General features: G+C 46.0%; 1 protein-coding gene across 2 annotated transcripts in view; it reads left to right on the forward strand.

Moving 5' to 3' along the window:
* The window catches only part of USP24 (ubiquitin specific peptidase 24), a 1,409,949-nt gene that overhangs the window by 963,435 nt on the left and 421,306 nt on the right, over positions 1-25,208 (forward strand). For both annotated transcript variants that reach the window (XM_069232604.1, XM_069232603.1), the window contains exons 49-50: positions 2,171-2,295; positions 13,747-13,888. In XM_069232604.1, coding sequence (XP_069088705.1) covers positions 2,171-2,295; positions 13,747-13,888 — 267 coding nt within the window. The remainder of the gene's footprint in view (positions 1-2,170; positions 2,296-13,746; positions 13,889-25,208) is intronic.

The following is a 25,208-nucleotide window of genomic DNA, read 5'->3' on the forward strand; positions in this document are numbered from 1 at the left end:
CTGTGCGGCACCAGAGAACAAGAACCAACGTTCAACATTGCATCTGAGTTTGCTGGGCCCAGGAGAGTAGTTGGTGTGCTGCTTGGTCATCCAGAAGACAAATTAACACCCAGGAAAGGATTTGACCTTTATCCGCAATACTAGTAGAAAAGTGGCAACTGGAATTCAGCCTAGATGTGTAGGACTTGAAGGACGTCGACTCCTGTGACCAGGACCACCTCACCAAATTTTTGGACCAAGAAGTAGCTGCAGAAAGATCCAAGTCATCCGCATTGCATCCACAGCATCCCTGATCATCTCCAGCTTCCTGTATTCTTTGCATCTTGACCACTTCCATAGAAACTTATAGCATAGCGATAAAAGTGGCTGGTGCTTATTTAATACTGCTCCTTTCTCCTATGTTACTGTTTCTCAGGACCTTCCTGGTCCTCCTGACTGGGTACCTACCTGAGTTGGTCACCCAAAGTAACTATTCGTAACCGTATTGATACTTACCTGTGTTTTTCCTGAAGAAGAAACAAAGGCCCTCATTACGACCCTGGCGGTTTGTAACCGCCAGGGCCGCCGGTTTGTAACCGACAGGCCGGCGGTGCCCCGCGGGGCATTCTGACCGCGGCGGCTTAGCCGCGGTCAGAGAAGGGAAACCGGCGGTCTCCCGCCGGTTTCCCGCTGCCCCCAAGGAATCCTCCAAGCCGGCGCAGCTTGCTGCGCCGGCTTGGGGATTCCGACTCCCCCTCCCGCCATCCAGTTCCTGGCGGTTCTCCCGCCGGGAACCGGATGGCGGGAGGGGGAGTCGCGGGGCCCCTGGGGGCCCCTGCAGTGCCCATGCCAATGGCATGGGCACTGCAGGGGCCCCCGTAAGAGGGCCCCAAAATGTATTTCACTGTCTGCCTTGCAGACAGTGAAATACGCGACGGGTGCAACAGCACCCGTCGCACCTTCCCACTCCGCCGGCTCGATTACGAGCCGGCATCCTCGTGGGAAGGGAGTTTTTCCCTGGGCTGGCGGGCGGTCTTTTGGAGACCGCCCGCCAGCCCAGGGAAAAACTCATAATACCCTCCGCGGTCTTTTGACCGCGGTGCGGTATTATGGAGGGCTGAATTCGGGCGGGCGGCCTCCGCCGCCCGCCAGAATCAGAATGAGGGCCAAAGTGTCAAATTTGATAAATTTTCCAATGCTTATTCGTGGTTAAGTGAAAAAGTACGTATTTACTACAGCTTGTTATTGCTATATCTCTAGGACCCTCCTGTGGGTCTTTTTTCTTGTAGTGTCTAAAAATACAGTCTATTTTTATAAATTGTTGTCTAATTCTTTTCATGTTTCGTGTATTTCTTCAGTTGATTTGGGGCTGTTTGATTGTTTAACACTTGTTTCTGTGTGTAAGCATGACTGCTCAGAGCCACAGCTACCCAGGGTTGAGCTTAAGGTTTAACAAACAAAACCTACTGGTCCTGCAGGGGTCTGGTACGTGTTTCACATAGTGAGGTCGCACAACCACACCCTAAAATATATCCCATTTTCTCACACTTATGAGGTGGTCTTCCAGGTCCTGTGTTGGTGAAACGGTAGTCAAATATTCTCTGTAGTGTTGCTGGAGACTTATTTTATGCTTTCGGCTGCTGGGTGTTCGAAATGCCCAAGATCCATTTAGATATTTGTAAGAAAATATACTTTATATAGAGATCTTCAACTTCTAACATTGATCAGGCTGTCCTGACTTTATAATATTCTTGAATACACTTTTCAAAAAGGACTGATAGCACCAGTTATGCTTCTGAAGCTGCCACCTCCAACAACACATCTGGATATATGGTGCTCCTGGGTTTTTGTTGTAGATACCTGGCTTGTAAGGTAGGATGCTGAAAGGTTACATTATCCAAGCTGAATACATGCAGGAAAAATTTGATCCAACGCTAATATTGTCCTAAAACGAGTCTTTTTTTCCGGAGTATTTTATTACTTTCCTTTTTTTTTTTTTTATTAACTTTTCTACACATATTATTTGGTTATTATTCAAACTATTTCACAGTTCATAATACCAAGGAATTACCATTTCAAAGAAGTGAAATTAAAAGAGTTGAAGTTGAATTATTAGTCTCAATAAACTTATAAAATATATTTGCAAAGTTAGTCAACTATTTAATTGTATTTTAATGTATTTTTATTCCAGGGGAAGTGCAAAAGGCAAATGGTACAAATTTAATGACACAGTTGTGGAGGAGTTTGATTTAACTGATGAAACTCTTGAGTATGAGTGCTTCGGTGGAGAATATAGGCCAAAAGTGTATGATCAATGTAAGTCATCTGGAATTTATACACACATTTTCGAATACTGTTATGAGTTAAATGTTTCTTTTTATCACTTTCTTCACATATTTCTAACATCTGAAATGTTTCACTGCTAGTTGCAGTGGTTATTACTTTTTGATTGTATATGTGAGTTTCTCAAAACATAGCATGAGCAGTTTGCTATTGTCCCATTTGAGAGAGTCGTCATATTTGTAAGACACACATTACTGCAAGCTCTTTGTTCTTTGAAATTAAAAGTTGCACCTTTTAGTAGGCATGCAGTTTTATCCCTTATACTGTTTTTGCATGTAATACCTTCCCTTCAGTACTATATTTTCTCTATAACCAGCAAAATCTGAAACTCTCACTATCCAGAGCCTCATTAAATCTTTGATTTTATATATCTCCCCTCTTTAACACAAATGGGTACAATGACATATGCATCTTTCACTTTTGCAGTGAGTTGAGAGGCCCCTGGAAAATACAAATTGTTACTAGGTGCCACCAATTCTGATGAATATTTCTACCTACAGATTCCTGTCCTGTAGAATAATCCCAGGTGCTGGATTGGATCCAGAAACTTCAAAACTCTCACGTAGCAAGTAGCAGACTCTGGCTTTGTATTGACACCAGATGTAGCATCAGATGTTGTCACCACCTTGACTCAATGACATCAGTTCTCTTTTTTTTCTATGGCTTTTACCCAGATCAGAGAGCTCGCTCACTCCTACAAGTAGTACGTTTTTCCTCAATTAAATTAGTGAAGGGACAACCCAATCCAAGATTGTCTGGATTTTGCCCTGTAGTTGCTGAATTTGGCCTCTACCTATCAGATGGCCCAAATAAACCAGCTTGCCCTGCCCTATCTTCCATTTTGATGCCTTGATAGTAGGGCCTGCCTTTTTCATGGCCTCAAGTACATTTCCAAGGTGGACCAGGTGATCCTTCCAGGTGTAGCTGAAGACAACTATGTCATCTAGATATGCTGCACTAAAGCCTTCCAGGTCTTGGAGATCTTTTTTCCCCAACCTCTGAAAAGTTGCAGGTGCATTCTTCAAACCAAAGGGCATCACAGTAAAGTGATAATGCCTACTAGGCGTTGAGAATGCTGTTTTAAGTTTGGTATTCTCTGATAATTTGATCTGCCAGTAGCTAGCAGTCAGTCAAATCAAAGGTGATAGAGTATCTATCAGCTCATCTACCCTAAGGATTGGATTAGCATCAGTCCTTGTGACTGTATTGAAGACTTTGTAGTCAACATAAAGCCTTTTTCTCTCTCTTACCATGATGAGAGTGGGGTTAGGGCACTAAGACTACATGACCAGCTCAAGGGCTGTCTGAAGGCTCCAGGACTTCTAAGCCAAGCATCTTTTGCACTTTGATGTGTTCCCTGACATGATCAGGCGGCCCATATATTTTACTTTTTGCAGGCAGACTATCACCGGTGTGTTCACACCATGTGGTTTGACCAGGAGTGAAGGAAAATAGTTCTGAGAACTCACCCATGAGATTTCAACAGTCATCCTTCTGTTGTCAGAGAGGCGGTCAGCAAGAACTACTCCCTCTTTTGAGCCATCTCCAAAAGACAAAGCAGTCCTATAATATTACCTTGCTGACACTGCAAGCTATTCAGCTGGTGCTCAATACCTTGCTGCTTAACGTCCAAGGAGCCTGTCCAGACCTTGACAGACAACTCGATAGTGGTGTTGTTCTGAGGAAGATCCTTCAAGCCTGGTCCCAAATCACCTTTATAGACCGAATTGGCAAAGAAGGGTGTTGTATGCAGATCTTCCATATGTCCCCAGATCAATCTGGCATTCAGGCCAGACCTCTTCTCCTGGTAGGAAGGGATGCTTCTGCACCCCAGGGTCCGAGGCCTCCTCCACCTTCATGGCTGGAGATTGAGCAAGGACATCTGCACTCATCCTAGCTGCCTCCAGAGATGGTTGATGTCATCCTGTCAGCTCATCCCTTGCCTCTTAACTATTACAGCTTTCTCTGGGAAATGGGCCAACATTCTGCCATGGTGCACAGACAACGAAGTAGATCTTTTGAGACTAAGTTGACAAAATCTTGCAATTTGCACTTTTCCTTGCACATAGGGCTGGTAAGATTGGTTCGGTGAAGCTGTATTTAGCGACTTTGCTAGCGTTCCTTTGCCTTCAAGACCGGCCTCAACTCTTTAAATCCCCTGCTTGTTGCCTTTTCTTAAGGGATTGATGAATTGATATCCTCCAACTCCCTTTGTTGTGCCCTAATGGGACCTTAATTTGGTTTTGACTTTTCTGATGTGGACTCAGTTTGAGCCCCTGCATAGTCATTCCTTAAGAATGTTTACTTTTAAAACAGTACGTTTGTGCCATATGTAGCCATAGATATACATGCTATACATACTCCTGCCATCTAGTGTTGGGCTCGGGCCAGTACAACTTGTTTTTCTTTGAAAAAGTCTTTCAACTCATGCGGTATAGTGACTCCTCCTATGACTGGTAATGTCCATGGGCATCAACTCCATAATTAGAATGTTTTCTTCTACTGTTGGTGTTGGACGTGCTTCACAGGTCCTTTGAGATGATGGCATGTGGCACTGCTCGTTTAGGCCTCTCGAGTTCTCAGTGCCATGTAACCGTCAAACAATCCTTCGGTGCACCATTCCGTCGTGGTTCGTCTGTTGGATCTGCATCTTTGAGTTCGTCGATGTGCGGCTTGGGGCTTCACCACTCTCTGGCCTCTTTCATCGGGTCTTGTGCTTGAGAATGCAACTACCATATTGGAAAAGACACCCTTTCGCTAATGTCCACAGTACCATATCAACACAGTTTGCAACCTCTGCTTGTCTCTGGATCATACTGAGGCCTCCAGCTCTGCTTGCCACGCCTTCCACTCTAAAAAAGACCACCTGGAACCTTTGTTATCCTAGTTTCAGTTGACGCACAATGGGGCAACACCAAGACAACAGTACATTTAAGATATTCTGGGAAGATGTTGAAGAGGAAGAAGTGGAAAGGGAGATCAAGGTCGAGCAGGTTGCACACTTCAGCCAGGAATCTGATTTCCGCTCGAACTTTGAGATTCAAGACCCACAGCTCACACTGGGTCTGCATTGGAAGATGAATATTGTGAGTACTAGTTAATGCTAAACCACTCATCGCCCCTCCGGGGCACAGCCTTCTTGGCTGCCCTGGTAGGCACTGATCTAAGGCTTCAGAACAGAGTTCGACTCCTCCCCTGGTGCTGAGCAAATCACCCTGCCCGTCTCAAGGCAGACAACTCCATTGACAACCTCTGGGGGTTCGATCCCTGCACTATCAGACACCTTGGTCGTCCACAGTGGAGTCTAAGCTCTGGGAGCTGCCCATTCTTCAACACCTTCAGGAGAAGCTGGACTTCCGAACAGTGAAGACTGTTCTTTTAGCCCCAGATAGGAAAAATCACTGCAAAGCTTCTACCATTGGTGCAGGAAACTCTCCTTTGTTTAGAGGAAGTTGACTTTGAAGGAGCAACTAGCATGGGAACCCCCTTCACCTCCAAAGCTTAAGAAACATCAAGACACAGAGACCAGTCCATTGCCTCCAAGGCTTGTTCTTCCACCTCCTCCCCCCTCATCATCTCCACCTCCTCCTCCCCCTCCCCCGCAACAGGGGTCATTACCTCCTTCCCCAGAAGGGTGTACACATTCCTCCAATTGGCTGGGCAGCCCTTATCCCATAGATCCTTTTGATGATCCCTATGACCTCGAACCCCAGGGTGACCCATGGGATAATGGGGTTACTCCTCCAGGTGACAGCGAAGCTGACCTTTACCCTGCCACATCTTCCCCTCCCAAATCTTCCCCTCCCAACAGTACCACCTTTTACCATTAGGTAAGCTACAGGGCGGCCCCCTTTCACAGGGTGGACCTACACACTATTTCCTAAGAGGAGGACTTCTGGTGGAAAAGTTCTCCCACACGCAGCATGCCATCCAGTGTTTTTGTCTATGCTTAAGGTGCCTAAGCCTGCGCAACAAGTCTTCATAGATTCAGTCAAGGCCAGAGTTGTCACCCGAGGGTTGACAAAAAATACAAGCCCTCATCCTCTGATCCACTCTACATTAGAGTCCAGCTCCTGCCAGACTCACAGGTGATGCATGCCACCCGTAAACTGGCAAATGCTCAAGGTACTGGGGATGCCCCACCGCTTGAAAAAGAGAATAAAAGTATTCATGCAGTGGTACAGAGGGTTGCCTCACAACCTGCAACTGTTTGATGTATTGCAAACTCCGTAGGGCTGTTGTCAAGATATGACCAGTTCCCACTGTCACAAAACAAGGGACCTAAACCAGCATCTCACCGTCGAATATAGGCCACAAGCTCAGGAGATTTTTGCTGAAGGACAAACAAGCACCAATACCACCACAGGTATGCTCTCATTGCGACCGACACCACCACCAGAGGCCTAAATATCAGCATCCTAATCCACAGGCATGCTTAGCTCCATATCTGTCTCTAAGCCAGAAGTCCAACAGCATCTCAGCAACATGCCCTTTGATGGGCGACACTTCCTCAGGCCTCAAGTTGAAGAGGTGCTGGAGAAAATCAAAAAAGACACAGATACAGCCAAAGCAATGGGGGCTCTCCAGTCTCCATCGCCGCATGAGACTTTTCAACAATCACAATTCTGTGGCGGCGCAAAGACTACCCCCCAGAGGCCACCTCCTTACACTAGAGGCAGCAGCATCAACCACAAGCCTCCCAGGAGTAATGATAGGTGTAAAAAATGCCAAAGGCTGAGGTAGAAGTTGAGAGGCTAACAGAGCCACACACTCCCATACCTCCAACCAGTGACTTTCTCTCTCTTCCCCTCAATCACATAACATGTGTCGGGGGACATCTCTAGGGGTTCCTTCCACAACGGTGAAACATCACCTCAGATCAGTGGGTTCTCACCGTTGTAGAGCAGGGATACAGCCCAGAGCTCAGGGCTCCACCACCAATGTCCCCCCCCTCTCACTCACTCCCTCTCATAACAAAACCAGAGGCTCCTCCAGGAGGGGGATGTTGCACTTTTGCTCAAAGCAACCATGGAGCCAGTGCCACCCCAACAAGGTAGAAAAGGGGTGTACTCCCTATACCTTCTAATCCCGTAGATTGCTTTCTAATCTCCCCAAAAGACTGGTCCTTTAGGCCCATACTAGACCTCTGAACACTCAACAAGTACATCTTTTCAGAGTATTTCCACATGGCCATGCTCCAGGATGTCATACCAGTATTGTGGCAAGGCGACTTCATGACTACCCTTGACTTAACACACACCTGTTTCCACATCCCAGTAAACCCTGCACATCATCACTACCTCAGATTCATACTGAGTGACCTATGCAAAAAGGGAGCACCCTGTCTTATATTTCAGCTCGAATAGCCCCAAAGCATCATGATAAATTCAGTCATTAGAATGAATTCGAATAATATTTCCAAAAGTCTTTCACCATAAATGGGTGCAGCAAGTGCTGTAACGTTGTAGAAATATGGTTGGTGCGGCGAATGCCGTATATCTGGACACGTGTTTCTGGCATACTGAGTGATATCAGCACTTTTAATTCAACGTTCTGCGCTTCAGAGTAACTACCGCCCCAAGAGTTTTTACCAAATGCCTTACAGTGGTAGCTGCTTACCTCCAGAGGAGCGGCAAACACTTCTTCCCATACTTTGACGATTGGTTGAAAGAGTGCAAGCAAGCAGCAGTGTCTGGCCCACATTCAGATCACCTTAGATCTCCTCCACAATCTGGGTTTCAAGGTGGGCAATTTCCACATCCGACCCTTACAAATACCCTTCTAGAAGCAATATTGAACTCTATCACTGGGAAAGCTTTTTCCAGTCTGCACATGTTCAAGCTGCCTCTTTTTCAATCAAATCGTCACCTAACCGTGAGAGCTGTGGTACTCATCCTCGGCATGATGGCCTCCTGCATCTCCATTGTTCCCCATGCCTGCTCACACACGCGTCTGCTCCAGCAGTGCCAATCAGCCCAGGGGTCACAAGAAGGTGGTCTATGGGAAGATCTCTTGTTGCTTTGGGCCAGTGCCCATCGTGCTCTGCAGTAATGGAACATCACAAATCTGTTGCGGGCAGTTCCCCAGTTGGCCGTCACCACAGATGACTCAAGTCGGGAGGCACATCTACAGGACATAGCTGGACATGCCTTCGATAGATGTTGTACATAAACTATTTGGAGTTGTTGGCAGCTCAGCTGGCCCGAAAGGCCTTCTTCTATCATGTACATCACAAGACAGTCCTGATCAAAACCGACAACATGACTTCCATGTACTACCTGGAAAAACAGAGGGAACGCATTCCTCCTAGCATTCAGCGTTAGCGCAGGGCATTTGGTGTTTGGCAATCCCCCTTAATGTACATCTGCTTCGGAGTACTTTCTGGGAGCAGGCCCTAACTTCGCAGACCTGCTCAGCAGGATGCAACAACAAGTACACGAGTGGGAACTCTACCCCAAAGTCCTGCTCCCCTATTTTCAACGTTGAGGGTTTCCACTACATTAATTTGTTTGCAACTGCTGAAAACGCGAAATGTCCAGGCTTCACCTCCAAGCGGCAATGCACTGTGGATGAGCTGGTCTGGGATATTTCCCAACGCTTTTCCACCTCTCCCATTCCTTCCATAGTTGATTCCGAAGCTTCAGCAGATCTCCTTCACCCTCATCTTGGTGGCGCTCATGAGCTGGGCAGCCATGGTTCACAACCCTCATCAAGTTTTTTGTAACCCCTTCTGAGTTCTCATAAGGCCAGACCTTCTCACTCAACACCAGGGCACACTGGGGCATCCCAACCCCAGGCAGCTCAACATAGCGATTTGGCTCCCGAGATCCTAGAGTTTGGTTACCTCAGTTTGTCCCCTGAATGCATGTACATTCTCAAAGAGACTTGCCGTCCCACTACTCGAGCCTGTTATGCAGCAAAGTGGAAGAGGTTTGTTCACTACTACCTACCCAAACACATTGATCCACTAAAGCCAAAAGTGCAGGACTGTGTTATCTGTTTCACTTGCCGTGATTGTGCCTGGTGGCATACGCATCCATTTGGTTACATTTGACTGCAGTGGCAGCATGCTTATATAATAGGGAATAGAGTCACCGCCATTAAAGCATTCCTGGAAGGACTTAGGAGGGTTATCACTCCTGGGATACCCCCGGTTCCATCCTGGGACCCCCTTTTGAGCCTCTTTATGCTTGCTCTCTCCAGTGTTCGTCTTGAAAAGTGGCATTTCTGGTCGCAGTCAGTTTGTCTGGCATGTCAGCAAAGTCTGGCATGTTTGCATGAGGCTTTTTTTTTATTTTATTTTTTTAAGTTAGTCCTCTGAACTAACTGAAAGTTTTTACTTAGTGATCTCTCCTCTCCACCTAAACCAGGCAATTAAATTCCCAGTGTTCTTCCCGCACCTAGACTCAGTAGCAGAAAGAACAATTCACAAGGCTAGATGTAAAGAGGGCCCTTATGTAACAGTTATTTGTTGCTTATTCTAAACCACACAAAAGCTTTACCATTTCAAAAGCAAGAGTAGCTCGCTGGCTAGTGAAGTGCATCCAAACAGCAGCTCTCTACTCCACCAAGGCCGCATTCTATATGAAAAAAGGAGCCTCCATGACGTTTCTGGGTAACATCCCAATAGCTGATATACGTAAGACAACTACCTGGTCCACACCACGCATGTTCATCAAACACTACTGTGTGAATGTTCTAGCACAACAGCAGGATAAGGTGGGCTAGGCTGTACTACAGACACATTTTCAATCCTATGCAATACCCTCTGACTAGCCACCACTTTGGCAGGGAACTGCTTTAAGTTCTATGACGAGGATGTGTATCTGCAACTACGTATGCCACAGATGGAAAATGTTGCTTACCCTGTAAGCATCTGTTTGTTGCATGTAGTGCTGGAGATTCACATTTGCCCACCTTCTTCCCCGGAAGCCTTTGGATGTTGCAGATATTTTTTTCTTTACTTTCTCCTCTTTCACACTTTTGTCTCCTTTCATGGTCAGTTTCTTGCTCCATGCTTATCCCCACCCGCCGTACGAGTAGGCAATCTAACTATGGAGTTGATGTCCATGCATATTACCAATCATAGGAGGAGCCAATGTATCTTGCAAGTCCGAAGACTTCTTCAAAGAAAAACAGGTTGTACATTTCTGAGCCCAACACTAGATAACTGGAGTATGTAGAGCATCTGATTCTACAGCACTTTATGCCGTGAACCGATGCGCACCTCTTTAACAGCTGTATGGGTGCAGTTGAAGAATGGATCAGCAACAATAGCCTTAAGTTGAACTCCGATAAAACCGATGTTCCCCTTCTCGGAAAGGAAACAACCTTTTGGGACTATTCTTGATGTCCTCAGACGTTGGCTCTCTTTCTATTCTGGTATCTTCAGTCAGGAAGCTTGGGACAGTTTTTGACCCAGTTTGTCTTTGAATGCACAGCTCAACAAACTCAGCTTGTCTTGCTTCTTCCTGTTGCACACTTTATGGAACGTTTTCCTTTTAATCTCATATGAACTTCAAAAATCAGTGGTCACTGCCTTAGTTCTGTCTAGACTGGACTATTGTAATGACAGTTCGGCAATCACCATTGTTCTCTTAAGTAACTCCAGTGCCTACAGAATGTAGCGGTTTGACGTTTAAAGAAAATTCCTAAGTTCAAGCCAGTTTCTGAGGCACTCCTAGAGCTTCTTTGGCTTCCTATGAGGAAAAGAAAAGAGTGATGTTCAAGGCTGTGGGTCTGGCACATAAAACTGTATGGCGAAGGCCCAGAATATTTGGAAAAAAAACTCTCCTGGTATATTGCCAGAAGAACTTTGCGCTCAGCAAACTCCAGAACAGTTAATGTCTCCAAAATCAGAAAGAAATGGGGAAATAACTTACCTGAACATCTTAGAGATCAGCCTAACCTATCCTGCTTCAGGAAACATCCCAGATTCTCTCATTTGGTTTGGTTGCAGTTGAAGAATGGATCAGCAACAATAGCCTTAAGTTGAACTCCGATAAAACCGATGTTCCCCTTCTCGGAAAGGAAACAACCTTTTGGGACTATTCTTGATGTCCTCAGACGTTGGCTCTCTTTCTATTCTGGTATCTTCAGTCAGGAAGCTTGGGACAGTTTTTGACCCAGTTTGTCTTTGAATGCACAGCTCAACAAACTCAGCTTGTCTTGCTTCTTCCTGTTGCACACTTTATGGAACGTTTTCCTTTTAATCTCATATGAACTTCAAAAATCAGTGGTCACTGCCTTAGTTCTGTCTAGACTGGACTATTGTAATGACAGTTCGGCAATCACCATTGTTCTCTTAAGTAACTCCAGTGCCTACAGAATGTAGCGGTTTGACGTTTAAAGAAAATTCCTAAGTTCAAGCCAGTTTCTGAGGCACTCCTAGAGCTTCTTTGGCTTCCTATGAGGAAAAGAAAAGAGTGATGTTCAAGGCTGTGGGTCTGGCACATAAAACTGTATGGCGAAGGCCCAGAATATTTGGAAAAAAAACTCTCCTGGTATATTGCCAGAAGAACTTTGCGCTCAGCAAACTCCAGAACAGTTAATGTCTCCAAAATCAGAAAGAAATGGGGAAATAACTTACCTGAACATCTTAGAGATCAGCCTAACCTATCCTGCTTCAGGAAACATCCCAGATTCTCTCATTTGGTTTGGTCTCATTTGGCTGATTGGCTAGAGGCCCTCTTCAGTATAAAATTTCAGGTGGTTCTGGTCTCTCATCACTCATTGTAGCAGATATTAGCACCAAGACGCCTTGGACATTTGCACGCTTTGCAAAATAACTCAATATCAATGCTTACATGGTAAGTAATATTTCTCTTCTAGTGGCCAGACGGGTGAGCAAGTTGCAAGCTCTTAGTTCCCTTCCTCCTTTCACCTCCTCCTACCAGACACATTGGTGTTGCGAACTAGGGCTTCTTCCCTACATAGAGTGATGACCTCATTTTTTGGGGCCTGTCCATCACACTTCTAACCATGTACCCCCTGCCCCATCCCACAAAAGAGGAGCGGTTGCACAGGTTGCGTCTGAGATAGGTGGTTAACCACTACCAGGTACATATGACTATATAACGATCTCTTTGTGATGTTCTTTGGTGTCAAGAAAGGAAAAGCTGTGGAGAAAAGGATCCTATGTAGATAGTTCATCCCCTGCATTAAAACTTCCTACACTTTGGCCAAAAAAGATCCTTAGGAAGGGATCAAGCCCCAGTCCACTAGCACTAAATCCACCACTTGTGCTTGGGCAGGAGTTCCCATGATAGAGATTTGAAAAGCGGCTATGGTGGGCTTCCTTACTTGCCTTTGTCAAGCATTACTTTCTGGAATTGGAAATGTGCGGGAATGGACACTTCACCTCATCTGTCCTGCTTGATTTCCTAGTTTAATCATACAATAACCCTCCTGCTATGTAGCTCTGTAATCTGTTCTACAGGTGCGGAATCTGCACGAAGCAGTGTCCATCAGAAGGAAAAGTTACTTACCTGCAGTAAAGATTTTTATGGTGGATACTTTAGCTGCCTGTAGGTTCCTCACTGACCTGTACACCTCCCCGTTTGATGGATTGTTGTAGGGAATGTTAATAAGTTCTCAAAATATGAATATGTTTTGCACAACACTGCTCTATTACTTTCAGATTATTGACTTGCCTCGTAGGTTTGGGAAAAACGGATGGAAACTGATGTTGTTGCTCCTAGGTGGGTGCTATGTGTCTTGAGAGATGCCACGTCTGGTATCGGTATGAAGCTAGCGCCCCCATCAGCAGCCTGAGAGCTTTGACGTTTCAGGATCCAGTTAGATGCTTGGGGTAGTTCTACAGGTGAAGAATCTTTAGGTAGCTAGATTTTCCACCAGAAAGATCATTGCACCAGTAAGTAATTTTCTTCTGATCTTAGTCTAGTATTTGTCAAGTCCTAACAGCAGATACTTCAGGTTATTACTACTAAAGGGGTTCCACATTTTACAGAATTATGGGCTGCATTTACAGTTTTCTTCAGGACTTTTGAAGGTTGGATGTTTTGGTTTGTTAAATGATGATAGTTAAATGTGTCTGTGTGATTTTTGTCAGAGAAGATTTGTGTGCATCACTGTACTTTCTAAAACCATTGAATGGCTTGCAGTCATGGAATTTCTAGTGGGAATTTGGCTCTGTTCCTGGCAGTATTCCTGTCGTTTTGTCACAACATTGGTGCATTAGTGGCATCAGTTTTCCACAGTCCTACTTAACTAAGACAGGATTTTTTTATTTTTTTTTAACTGCAGCCCTGACAGGTCTACAATCATCAGTATTTATCATGTTTATACCTTAAAAAACGAGAATACCATGTACTTAATTTGTATTACTGTAAACTGGAGGAGTACTTAAAGTGGCCCACGAATAACTCCTATATTAACATATTGTTTTGAATGTTTACTTAAAAGCTAACCCATATCCAGATGTACGTCGCCGATACTGGAATGCCTATATGCTTTTCTACCAGAGAATTTCCGACCAGAACTCTCCAGTGCTGCCAAAGAAAAGTAGAGTCACTGTTGTGCGTCAAGAAGCTGAAGATCTTACGCTGTAGGTACCTCTCCACCTTTATTCTTTTATCTGAATCTTTGAGATGTTGAGTATGAGCTTGTATATCTGCAGTAACAACAAATCCCTAAGTACATAATTTTGGATGGATACTGCCACCTTCCGATTCCTCAACTGTTGACTAATCCCAAGCATCAGATTTTGCCCGGAAAACTTTAAAGCTTTATGATACTGGTAGGGAGAATTGACTTCGTATAAACACAGGAAGTGACATTGGGAGATGTCACTGAAGCCATATAGCTCCTATCCCGGCGCAGCAACATAAGTTCTCTTATCTCCACTCCTTCGACGCAGAGTAAATACTATGGCTGAGATTAATTCAACTGTTTCACCCATCACTTTTTTGTATACTTTAGTGTGTTACCAAAGTGGGATGGGTAATCCCAGACGTAGGTACATCAGAGCAAAACTGGTCCTGGATTGCTTGTGTGCGTGTGTTCTGGTTCAGAAAGGGCTGGAAGTTTGGACTAGACTACTCCCACTGAAGCAGGGTCAAGATTGATTTGCATGTGGCTGGATCCAAACTGAGGTGGCATGGTGGGTGAAAAATGATGGACTTGGATGGGGTCCCATGTGATTGCCAGTGGCTGACATTATTTCAAGCATTCCATCCACCCTCTTGTTGTTGTTCCTAATTATAGCACAGCACCTTTCAACAAAGACGGCCATAATACTTTGTGACTTAATACTTCAGGCCTTGATGATGCAAACTCAGTGCCCTGCTATATGGGTCTGCTGTCATGCTTAACCCCACACTTAGGGGTTCTACACAAATGTGCAAATGTTGTGGGCTTACCTTTTGATGGCGCCAACATATTTAGTGATGAAGCAGACTTGGGTCTAGTGCGATTTAAAGCTAACAGGGCTACAGACAGATCCTTGGACATCCAGCACCCTCAACCTCAGTGTGATTACAGACAATTTTATTGCTTTCAAGGCTTCTGCAGAAGGTTCAGCTTACACCAACACCAGTCCACTCAGGTGCAGGCAGATCAGCCCCAAAACCCTCTGGTTAGACAGAGCCAAATGTAAAAATGGTGTGTCCCTCCAGCCATCCTCGTTTTCCTCTTCTTCTTCTTCTTACCTAGCACCACAAGTAAAGCAGGCCTGGTTGCTTCTTCAAGTACACCAAGAGGCTGTGGGATGCTGGGTGGCCTCCTTTCTACCAGCTTTTGAACGGAGCTTTGGAGTTATTGCCAGAGCAGAAGATTGAGCAAGGCTGCTATTCACTATTTCCTTGCTCCCAAGAAGGGTGACCGTCTGAGTCCAATTGAAGACCTCCGAGTCCTCAACCTCTACCCCATGAAGGACCGGTTCAAGATTTTGACCCTAACACGGGTTCTGTTGGCACTGGAAGCTGGTAACTGCGTGTTGTCACTCTACTTGAGGCATGTGTATTTCCACATTCCGATCCTGCATTTGCACAAGTCGTTTCTGCTTTTTTTGGAGTGGTTTCCACACATTACCATCTGTCTGCACCAAGGTGATCACGGTGGTTGCATTCCATCTCAGACATTTGTTGTATTTGGATGACTGTCTGCTCAAGGCCAAGTTCCTGTCATTAGTCACGCCATCTGAGGTAAACGACAACTCTGTTTTTCGACCTACCTTTTTTTTAGTAAACACACCTGAATCTCTCCTGGAGCCCTCCCAGTGTCTCCTGTTCATACGGTTGATTCTAGATACTACTCATTCTTATATGTTTCCTCCTCCTCTGAGGATCCACAGCATTCTGAAGATGGTTCCATCCTACGTGAAAGGCATTAGAGTTTCAGTGCTGATGGTCATGTGCTTGCTAGGTCTGCTGGATTTCTGTATCCTTCTGGTCACACGTGTAATGGCATAAGTGAGTTCTGCAGTGTGCTTCCGCAGGCAGTTGATTCTAAAATAGTGAAAAGTCTGCCAGACACCATTGTGGTCTCCTGGGATTCTGCAGGTGATGTGTGGCAGAGAACGAGGTAAAACTTCAGTGAAGGATGCCCTTGGACGTGCAATAGTGGTGGATGCCTCCACTCTAGGGTGGGGGTTCATCTGGAGGATTGGGTCAGGGTCTCTGGCCTCTGGAGGGACAGGTGCTTACTACCATCCTGCTTGAGCTACATTCACTTTGGCTGGTGCTGAAGGCCATCCTCCCATACATTCAAAGTTAATCTTGCCAGATCATGAGGACAATATGACTGTGATGCAATATGTAAACAAACAAGGGAAAGTATAGTGTTTAAAGTTGCTGAGGCTGTGGTTTTGGGCACACCATCACAGAATTTTGTAAACAGATAATCACCTGTCGGGGTCTCAATGTCAGAGATGACAGCTTGATCCAGCATTATCTTGACGAGCAAGTGTGGCGTCTTCTATCAATGGTAGTCCTAGACATGTTCGCCAAGTGGGGCGAACATGTCTAGTGGACTTTTTAATCTCCTCCAAAAATTCTTAGTGCCAGCAGTTTTGCACCCTCCACTATTCATTTTGTAAAACCTTGGGGGAAATGTTTCACTTGAGGTGGAACTTTCAGCTGCATTACGCATTTTCCCCTATACCCTTGATCCCTAGAGTTCTGAGTTACATTTGCTAAGAATGGGCCAAATTCATTGTAAGTGCCTCGACTGACTGAGAAGGTTGTGATATGCAGACCTGCATTTCTCTATTTGTCCCCACTCTGGTTGCCATCCCCCAGTCAGAGGCTATAGTGCTGCACCCCAATCTCAAAGGCATCCACGTTTGTGCCTTGAGATTAAGTGGTGACATTTGAACTCTTTTCAACCGTCACCGGCGGTGATGGATGTCATCCTCTCAGCTTGTTACATTTTTACAAAATTGGTTTACTCTGGGAAATAAAACATTTTTTTTTTGTGGTGTACAGACACCAATGCAGACATTTTACGAGCCCTTGTATTGAAGGTCCCACAGTTTGCTGTCTCTAGTTCAGAGAGGGTGTGCTTTAGCCATTGTCAAAGGTATTTTGTTGCATTGTTGGTGTTCCTTTATCTCCCAGACTAGCCTTCCCTGTTCAGGTTCCCTATCGAAATGAAGTCCCTTAAAGGGGAGGACAGTCTATATTCTAACTTCCTTTATTATGCCCCAGTAGAATCTAAATCTTGTTTTAACATTTTTAATGGGATCTCCGTTTGAAACCCTTCATAGTTATTAGTTGTGGTTGTTAACCATTAAGATGGTCTGGCAGGGTGAATCATTGAGTTACAAGCCCTAAGTGCATGTCCTCAGTTTATAACCTTTTTCCCTGATAAGCTGATGGTGTGAACCAGGACTGCTTTCTTCCCCCAAATTGGTTACTCCCTTCTAGCTGGCTCAGTCCATTATCCTTCCATCATCCACCCCATCCCACAAAGGAGGAGGAATGGCTGCATCGTCCTAGGGTGACGGTCAGTTTTTATCTTGATCACACTGAAGACTGTCAGCTTCTGTGTCAGTAGGGAACTGGAAGGAAAGGAGATACGGAAACTGACATTCCCATGCTGGATTATTCTCGGCATCACAGTGTGTTATGCACTTGCTAAAGAGGAGCCATCTGAAGGAATCAGAGATCAATCCATCAGAGCCAAGTCCTCATCTTCTGCACTCGCAAGTGGCGTTCCTGTAGCAGACATCTGTAAGGCAGCAAAGTGGGGGCCCTACACAATTTCACCAAGAATTTCTGTTTAGACTCTGATACGGACGGGTGCTTTTCTTTGTCTGTACTACAAGATATCCTTAATTAACTATCCATCAGCCCTGCAGGTATGAACTGCTTGGGAATTAAGTCAACAGTTGAGAAATCTGCAGGTATAAGTATCCATCAGAAGGAAAGGTTACTTTCCTTCAGTAAGTATCTTTATGGTGGATACTCTTTTCTTCCTGCAGATTCCTCACTGGTCCCACCTACCTCCACATGTGATGGATATTTGTAAAGGGATAGCACAATAAGGTTCCAATTTGAGGTTTGCAGCTGCACTTCATCAAATCAGTGTCTTCATCTACTCTCTTCTAAGGCATGGTAAAAATGGAAGGGAACGCACATTGTTGCATCGTGGTGGGTGGTATATCACTTCACTGGCATCTTCTTGACATCACTCCAGGCATTAATACAAAGCTGGTACCTCCTACTGTAGCCATAGAGCTTGGACGTTTTGGGGATTCAGTCTAATGCCCAGGGTTATTCACTGGGTATGGAATCTGCTGGTAGACTATCCATCAAAAAATTAGTTTCTTAAGGTAAGTACGTTTTTTCTTATTACTTCTAATTCTTAGTTTTTGATATATCCCCAGATGTGTGACTGGAAATTTAAAAGAAAAAAAAATGCATCAAGGTTTCACTGTTAAGAAAATTAAGATTCCTGGTGTACATTTTATCCCATTTAAGTTATAGGAAGAAATCAAATAATTTTATTCTACAGCTTGTGGCCTTTATATACATGTTTGCCAAAAGTGCTGCTGAAGATCATATTCTTTTCACACTTGTGCCTTCTCGTGTTGGAACTTAATTTCTTCAAAGAGGAGATCTAGGTTTCAGGATGGCAAATGACACATCTCCCAAAACCCTCTATGCACTAGGACACTGATTTCACCTTTTTCCTACCATCTGGTTCGAACATTTCTTCAAGTGCCATGGAGCTGTCGCACTACAGAAAACAAAACCTCAGACTGAGACAACGTAACTCAGATTTTCAATAAGCGAGGAGCTTGTGCAGCCGCTGAAAGCTTCAGAGTAGATTTACACCAATAAATAAAGAGCACAGATTGTATGAGAATGATTTGTTTGGGGGGCCGGAGGGTGTAAGTGTATGAAGCACTTTACTTTCATATTCTCATATTCTGCCCTGACTGTAGTAATAAGTTCCTGTAACCAGACCAGCATCAGTTTTTCAATCCATGGCTCCAAAGGGCCCAAGATGTGGTTGCTTCTTCAGTGTGTAAACAGGGAAAACATACTGTTTGGCACAGATGAGATAGCACAATACACGATGCAAAGGCAGGGCACTTTAGAGCCATCATCTGGACAGGACACTGAAGGTGATAAGGGGGCTTACTCTGTTACTCTGGCAAAGAGGTCTGAACTCTGGTAGTGTGGAGACCCCTGGGGATATCGTCACAAATAAATGTCCTCCAAAGACTCCGTCTGAAGAAATACTTTTCTTCACGACTCTCAATAAAACCACACCCTGGACAAAGACCATGTCTGTGATTTTACTAACCATATTCTGAGGATCTCCCTTCTGGGATTCAACCTCATCTTGACCCCAAGACAAGGAACAGCCTGGGAGCACCATGCCTTGACGGTTTGTCCGTCTGTGCCTCCCTGTTCCCAAAGTCGCTTGGAGCCAAACAAAACATACAGTGCAAGAATTACCTCATGCTCCAGACACTACCTCCATGCAGGATGTGCCTTCCAGGGCAGGAAGCTTCAAAGCCCAAGCCGCCTTTGTTTATGCAACCCTAATCTCTCCAGATGGCGGAGCTGACCACCTCCCCCAGTCCTGACCCCACTTCTAGGCAGCAAGATTAGGAGGTATACCCACATCATGCCAGTCCCACCCCTAAATTGGACTAGCTGATGCAGACACCACTTATCAAATTCCTCCACCTTGTTGTGGATGAAATTAGCATTCTAGGGTCAGGGTTATGCCTACGTCACACCGGAAGTGGTAATATAGAGGGTGTAAACATCCTAAAGGTAGGCAACCCATTGGCTGCTACTTGTCACTCCCCTTAATGCCTCTAATTTGAGTATTTAGGTGGCACCCCTGAACGCATGACAGCACTGTCTGGGTTTGGTGAGGGGTCCCTGGGGTGGCACAACAGGCGCTGCAGCCCTCAGGGACCTTCCTTAGAGTCCCAGGCCCTAGTTTCCAGGGGTACTATTTACTAGGGACTTAGTGTGTGCTAAAGTGTGTACCGATTGTGCAAAACAACTGTGGAGTTTTGGGGAACGAAATCTGCCACTAGGGACTTGGTTAGCAGGAACCCAGTGCACTAACAGTTGAAGCCACCTCAGGAACCAAAAAGTGGATGCTTTACCATGCCAAAAAGGGTGCGTTCCTACATGACCCCCCACCTAACAAAAGGATGAAACTAACCTTCCCTAGAAAGTCTTCATCTTTTAAGTGGAAGTACATGGAAAGGTCATCTGCGTTGGCATGGTCAGTCCCAGTTTTTTATTCCACTGTGAAGTCCGCTCCCGGTAGGGAGATGGACCACCTTAACAGTTTGGAATTTTCACCTTTCAACTGCATCTGCCATCTGAGACGCCTGTGGTCAGTTTGAACAAGGAAGTGAGAGCCAAACAAGTCTTTTTCAGGGCCCAAACCATAGTGAAGGCTTCCCTCTCAGTGTCACTCCAACACTGTTTTCTGTAGAGTAACCTCCTGCTAATGAAAGCAACAGGTTAGTCATGGCCATCATTATTGATGTGGGACAGGACTGCACCTATCCCATATTCAGAAGCATCTGTCTGCACTATGAACTCCTTGGTGTAATCTGGATCTTTGAGAACAGCTGCTGAGCACATTGCTCATACAGGGTGTCAAAGGCCTTTTGATAACTCATTGTCCAGTTTATTTCCACAGGCATTTTCTTTGAGGTCAGTTCTGTGAGAGGGGCAACAATGATGCCATATCCTTTCCCCAACCTCCTGCATTATCCAGTGAACCCAAGGAATGCCCCAACTTGAGTTGGGGTTGTTGAAGCTACCCTGTCCAGAAGTGTCTGGAAATTGGCTAGTAGTGGTTGAACTTGGCCTCCACCTACCAGGTGACCCAAGTATACAACCTGGCCCTGCCCTATCTTGCACTTGCTTGAATAGTGAGGCCTACCTTTTTCAGAACCTCAGTGACCTTCCCCACATGGATCAGGTGATCCTGCCAAGTAGAAATATAGACAGCAGTATAATCTAAAAAATGCTGTACTAAAGTCTGTTAACTCAGCCAGTACTTTGTTCACCAACCTCTGGAAGGTGGTGGGATATTCTTTAGTCCAAAGGGCATAACAGTGAACTGGTAATGCCCATCAGGTTAAGAGAATTCAGATTTTTGTTTTGCTCCAGGGGTCAGACCTATCTGCCAGTACCCTGATGTGAGATTAAAAATACAATTTGGCTGCTCCTAGCCTGTCAGTTAGCTCATCAGCCTTAGAGATGGGGTGAGAATCGTTTTTTGTCACACCTACTGAGGCCCCTATAGTCTACACAAAACCTAATTTCACTCTTTCCACCCTGGGACTGAGGCTTGGGGGTTGAAACCATTGGGCTGGCCCAGGGAGTTTCAGACTGCTCAATAATTCCAATTCCAACATTTTGCTGACCTCAACTTTGATGTTCTCTTTGACATGGTCAGACAGTTTGTAAATCTTATTTTTGACAGGTAAGTTGTCCCCAGTGTCCATGTCGTGTGTGCACCAGATCGTCTGACCAGAGGTTAAGTAGAAGAGCTCAGCATACTGCTGCAAAACTTGCTTACAGTCAGCTTGCTGTTGGTTAGGTGAGTGTGTCTGAAAAGACCACTCCTTCAACTGAGCCCTCTTGTGCGTTACTGAAGAGGAGATCAGGAAGAGGTTCACTCTCTGCTTCTTGTCCCTTGTCAGTGACCATGCACATGGCCATCTCAGCTCTGTCGCGATAAGATTTAAGAGCGGTTTACATGGATAACCCTTTTGGAGCTCCTGCTCATCCAAAGTCCACCAGAAAGGTGACTTTCCCTTTTCTTTCTAGGATGGGGGTAGGGTCCAATCAATGTATCCTGAAGGAAGATAGGAGCCACAGGCTCCAACACCTACACCTTCTGACCTGGTTGGAACTCGACCAGTGCTTCCTTCTGGTCCTACCAGAGCTTCTGGAGCTCTTGGCTCACCTCAAGATTTCTGGAAGCTTTTTCAATGTACTCAGCCATCCTAGAACGAAGGCTAAGCACATAGCCCACAATATCCTGCTTAGGCTCTCTGAGAGGCCTCTCCTGTCCCTCCTTCACAAGACAAAGTGCCCTTACAAGATACCTAAACAGAAGCACAAAGGGGAAAAATCCTACTCCCTTCTGTGGCACTTATCTGTCATCAAAAAGCTGGCATGGAAGTAACTCCTGAGTTTTTCAGGGTGTCCACCAATCATGACTTTCAGTGTCTTGTTGAATCTCTAAACAAGGCCATCGGTTTGTGGGTGATAGGGGGTGTTGAACTTAGCCCACATTTGTTTGAGGTAGCCAGACATGAAGTTGGTACCTCTGTCTGACACCACCTCCTTTTGAGAGCCCACTCTGTTGAACACACTAATGAGGTCCCTGGCTACTGCAGTGGCAGTAGTCGTCCTCAGGGGAATTGCTTCTGGATACCTGCTTGCGTGATCCACTACAACCAGTATAAATCTGTTACCTGATGCTGGTGGAGGGCTGAGGGGTCCGACCATGTCAGTCCCTAATGTTTTAAAGGGAACCTCAACCCCTGGTAGTGGAATTAAGGGGGCCGTTTGGTGGCCACCTGTCTTGCCACTGGCTTGACTGGTAGCACAGGAGCTACAAAACTCCTTCACCTTCTGGGAGATACCTGGCCAGTAGAAGTGTTTTTACCTGACCAAGATGCCCAGCTAGGGGAATATCATGGGCTGAAGTGAGGAGAAATTCCCTAAACTGCTGAGGCACTACCCCCCTGTCCTAGTGGCAGAATGTTTGCCGTCTCCGGCCTCAGTGGCTAGGAGTCCCTCCTCCCCATAGGTCCTGTGGGAGCCACTATCTCCCTTTTCTTGATCAGTAGCTTGGTGTCTTGGGCCTTCAAGAGTGAGACAGGTCCTCTTTCCCTGGCACAGATCCTCCCTAGAGCGATCCCCTGGTCCTAAAAACTCTGCCATGTAAAGCCCAATCTCCTGAGGCTCAGTTCCTTCTGGGGCCGACAGGTCTTCTCCCTGAGGAGAGGGGTCCTGATGTGGTGTGTGATTGGAAGCTGCCTTCACAGCCTTTTTCCATTTCCTCTTACTAGGTTGGGCCATTACTCCAGATGTCAAATCTACTTTTTCACCTTCAGCCTTGCTTTGCGCTTTTGTTTTTACACAGACCTATTTGGTGATACACGGTGTAGGAGGCTGGCTCAGTTTATGGTGTACACCTATGGTGTGGCACCCTATACTGACTCCGGCCAACACTTAGTGACAGTGTTTTAGTGCCTAGATAACCAAAGCTCTCTAGGGATAGCTGTGGAGAGCACCTCAGGCTTATCAGGGAGAAGTGTAAAGCACTTACAGTACCACAGTGGTCAGCCAGTTTATCACACAAGAAAGAAACAAACCAGGTGTTGCAAAGATGGAGTATTCCTTATTAAGACACTATTACACTATTGTTGGTATATCGCCACTTGGAGATATCTACACCCATTATAAAATATTCAGTTAGCAAGAAGCAGGAAAAGCATAGAAATACATGGGACCTTAGTGGGGGGTTAATGGGTGAGGGGGCGGGGTCAAACCATATACTAAGAAAGTGGTATAAAAATGGAGGTGCCCAACCACAGTAAGTGTGTTAGAATCTCAAGGGTTGGGGGACTAAGGCTTTACCAGAGTTAAGTATCAGAAATCCCACAGGTGCCCAGGTGTAGAGCTGCTATCAAGTTTGGTGTCTCACAGGCTAACACAGGACTGTAATGGTTGGAATTTATAGTATCCCGGGCCCTTCCGATAGACCCCCCCGTGGAAACTAGTTGGCACAAAGAAGGTTGGATAGTACACCCACCATTGGGTACTCAGAAGATTGGAGTACCTACACCAGGGAGCATAGTTGCATAGGGGTGAAGTGACATTGGAAACCCTTGTTACTCAACGGTTGTCCAGCTGCTGTCGAGACTCATGGACCAGATCATGGAAACCCAAAGGTGGATTCCGAACCTGAAAATCAAGGGGACAGTTAAGGCCACTGGAAGATGTCCAGGCAGTGCAGGTAGGCAATGCTCAACTTTCTAGGGGTAAAGTTCCTGCAGATCGGTGAAGGATGAACTCCAGCTGTGGAGTCCAGGGGATGGAGGAAGAACCTTAGACACCCACGAGCTGTCCCACGTCGGTTGGCGGGTTGCAGGAGGGTCAGTAGACAGCAGGACACCAACAAGCATTGGCAAATGCAAAAGTCATTTCAAATAGGATTGCAGGTTTTTGGGGACCAGCAAAGTCCACATGATTCGACCCTTGGAGGGGAGTCAGGGCTGGTCGTCAGCAGGAAGGAAAGCCAGCTGAAATTGTTGGAGCCCTCACGAGTGACCCATTTGCAGCAGGCACAGGGAGTCGCAAGGAGGACTCAGCAGCACAACAAAATAGAGGTCCCACGCCGCAGGAGCTGCAGAGTGGAATCTGATCTTGGACATGCAGATTGCGGAAGGTTGGGGCTTTTTGGATGCAAACAGAGTCCTTGTTACCCTGAAGGTTGCACAGCCACGGATGTTGCAGTAATCTTGCAGGAGCTGGAGAAATAATGTTGTAGTGGGAGCCCTCCCAACTGGATAGTCTTGTTTAAGTTGCAAAAGCAGACCAGCAGTGGTTCCGTAGGCAAGGATCAGAAGATTTCTTGCAGAGAGTTCCTCGAATAGTCTTGCTCTATGAATCTGAGGACCTACTCTCAGGGGAGCCCTTCAGTAACCCTGAAAGGGGGTTGGTCACTATCTGCAGTGACCCACCTATCACAGGGTGTCAGGGTCATCATCTACCTGACCTAACTAGTATGATGGTCCCAGGGGCCTCTGCACATCTTGTTTCCAAGATGGCAGAATCCACCGGCCACCTGGCAGAGCTCTGTGCACCTCCCTAGAGGAGGAGGAGCTGGACAGGGGAGTGGTCACTCCCTGTCCTTTGTGTGGTTTCATTCCAGAGCGTTAACCGGGAGTTACTGCACTGGTGCAAACCTGTTTATGCGAGAAGGGCACCACATGTGCCCTTCAAACCAGTTTGGTGGTGCTCAGAGGCCACCCCCGTCCCTGCGACACGCATTTCAAAGGGAGAGGTGGTCACACATCTACCTTACATGAATTCCTTTGTTCTGCCTTCCCCTGCTCGGGTTAGGCTCATCCCCAGGCGGGCAGACCAGAGTCTAGGACTGGCAGCAGCGTGGGCTGGCATGCAGACCCTACAAAGCTGTAGAGGCAGAACTAGGGCATCCTCTAAGGAGCTCCCAGGGTACATGGCATCATGCAACTAGCACTGGAATCGGTCTAGTTGCATGATTCCAACGTGATTGATACCAAACATGCTTAGCTTCAGGGAAGCCATTATGTAGTTGGACTACTTGTGTTGACCGGTGTCCACTACATGCCTTAAGTTGGCTTCCCTGCACTTACATAGCCCAGGGAATGG

This window comes from Pleurodeles waltl, chromosome 4_2, assembly GCF_031143425.1.
Source record: "Pleurodeles waltl isolate 20211129_DDA chromosome 4_2, aPleWal1.hap1.20221129, whole genome shotgun sequence".
Classification (NCBI taxonomy): Eukaryota; Metazoa; Chordata; class Amphibia; order Caudata; family Salamandridae; genus Pleurodeles; species Pleurodeles waltl.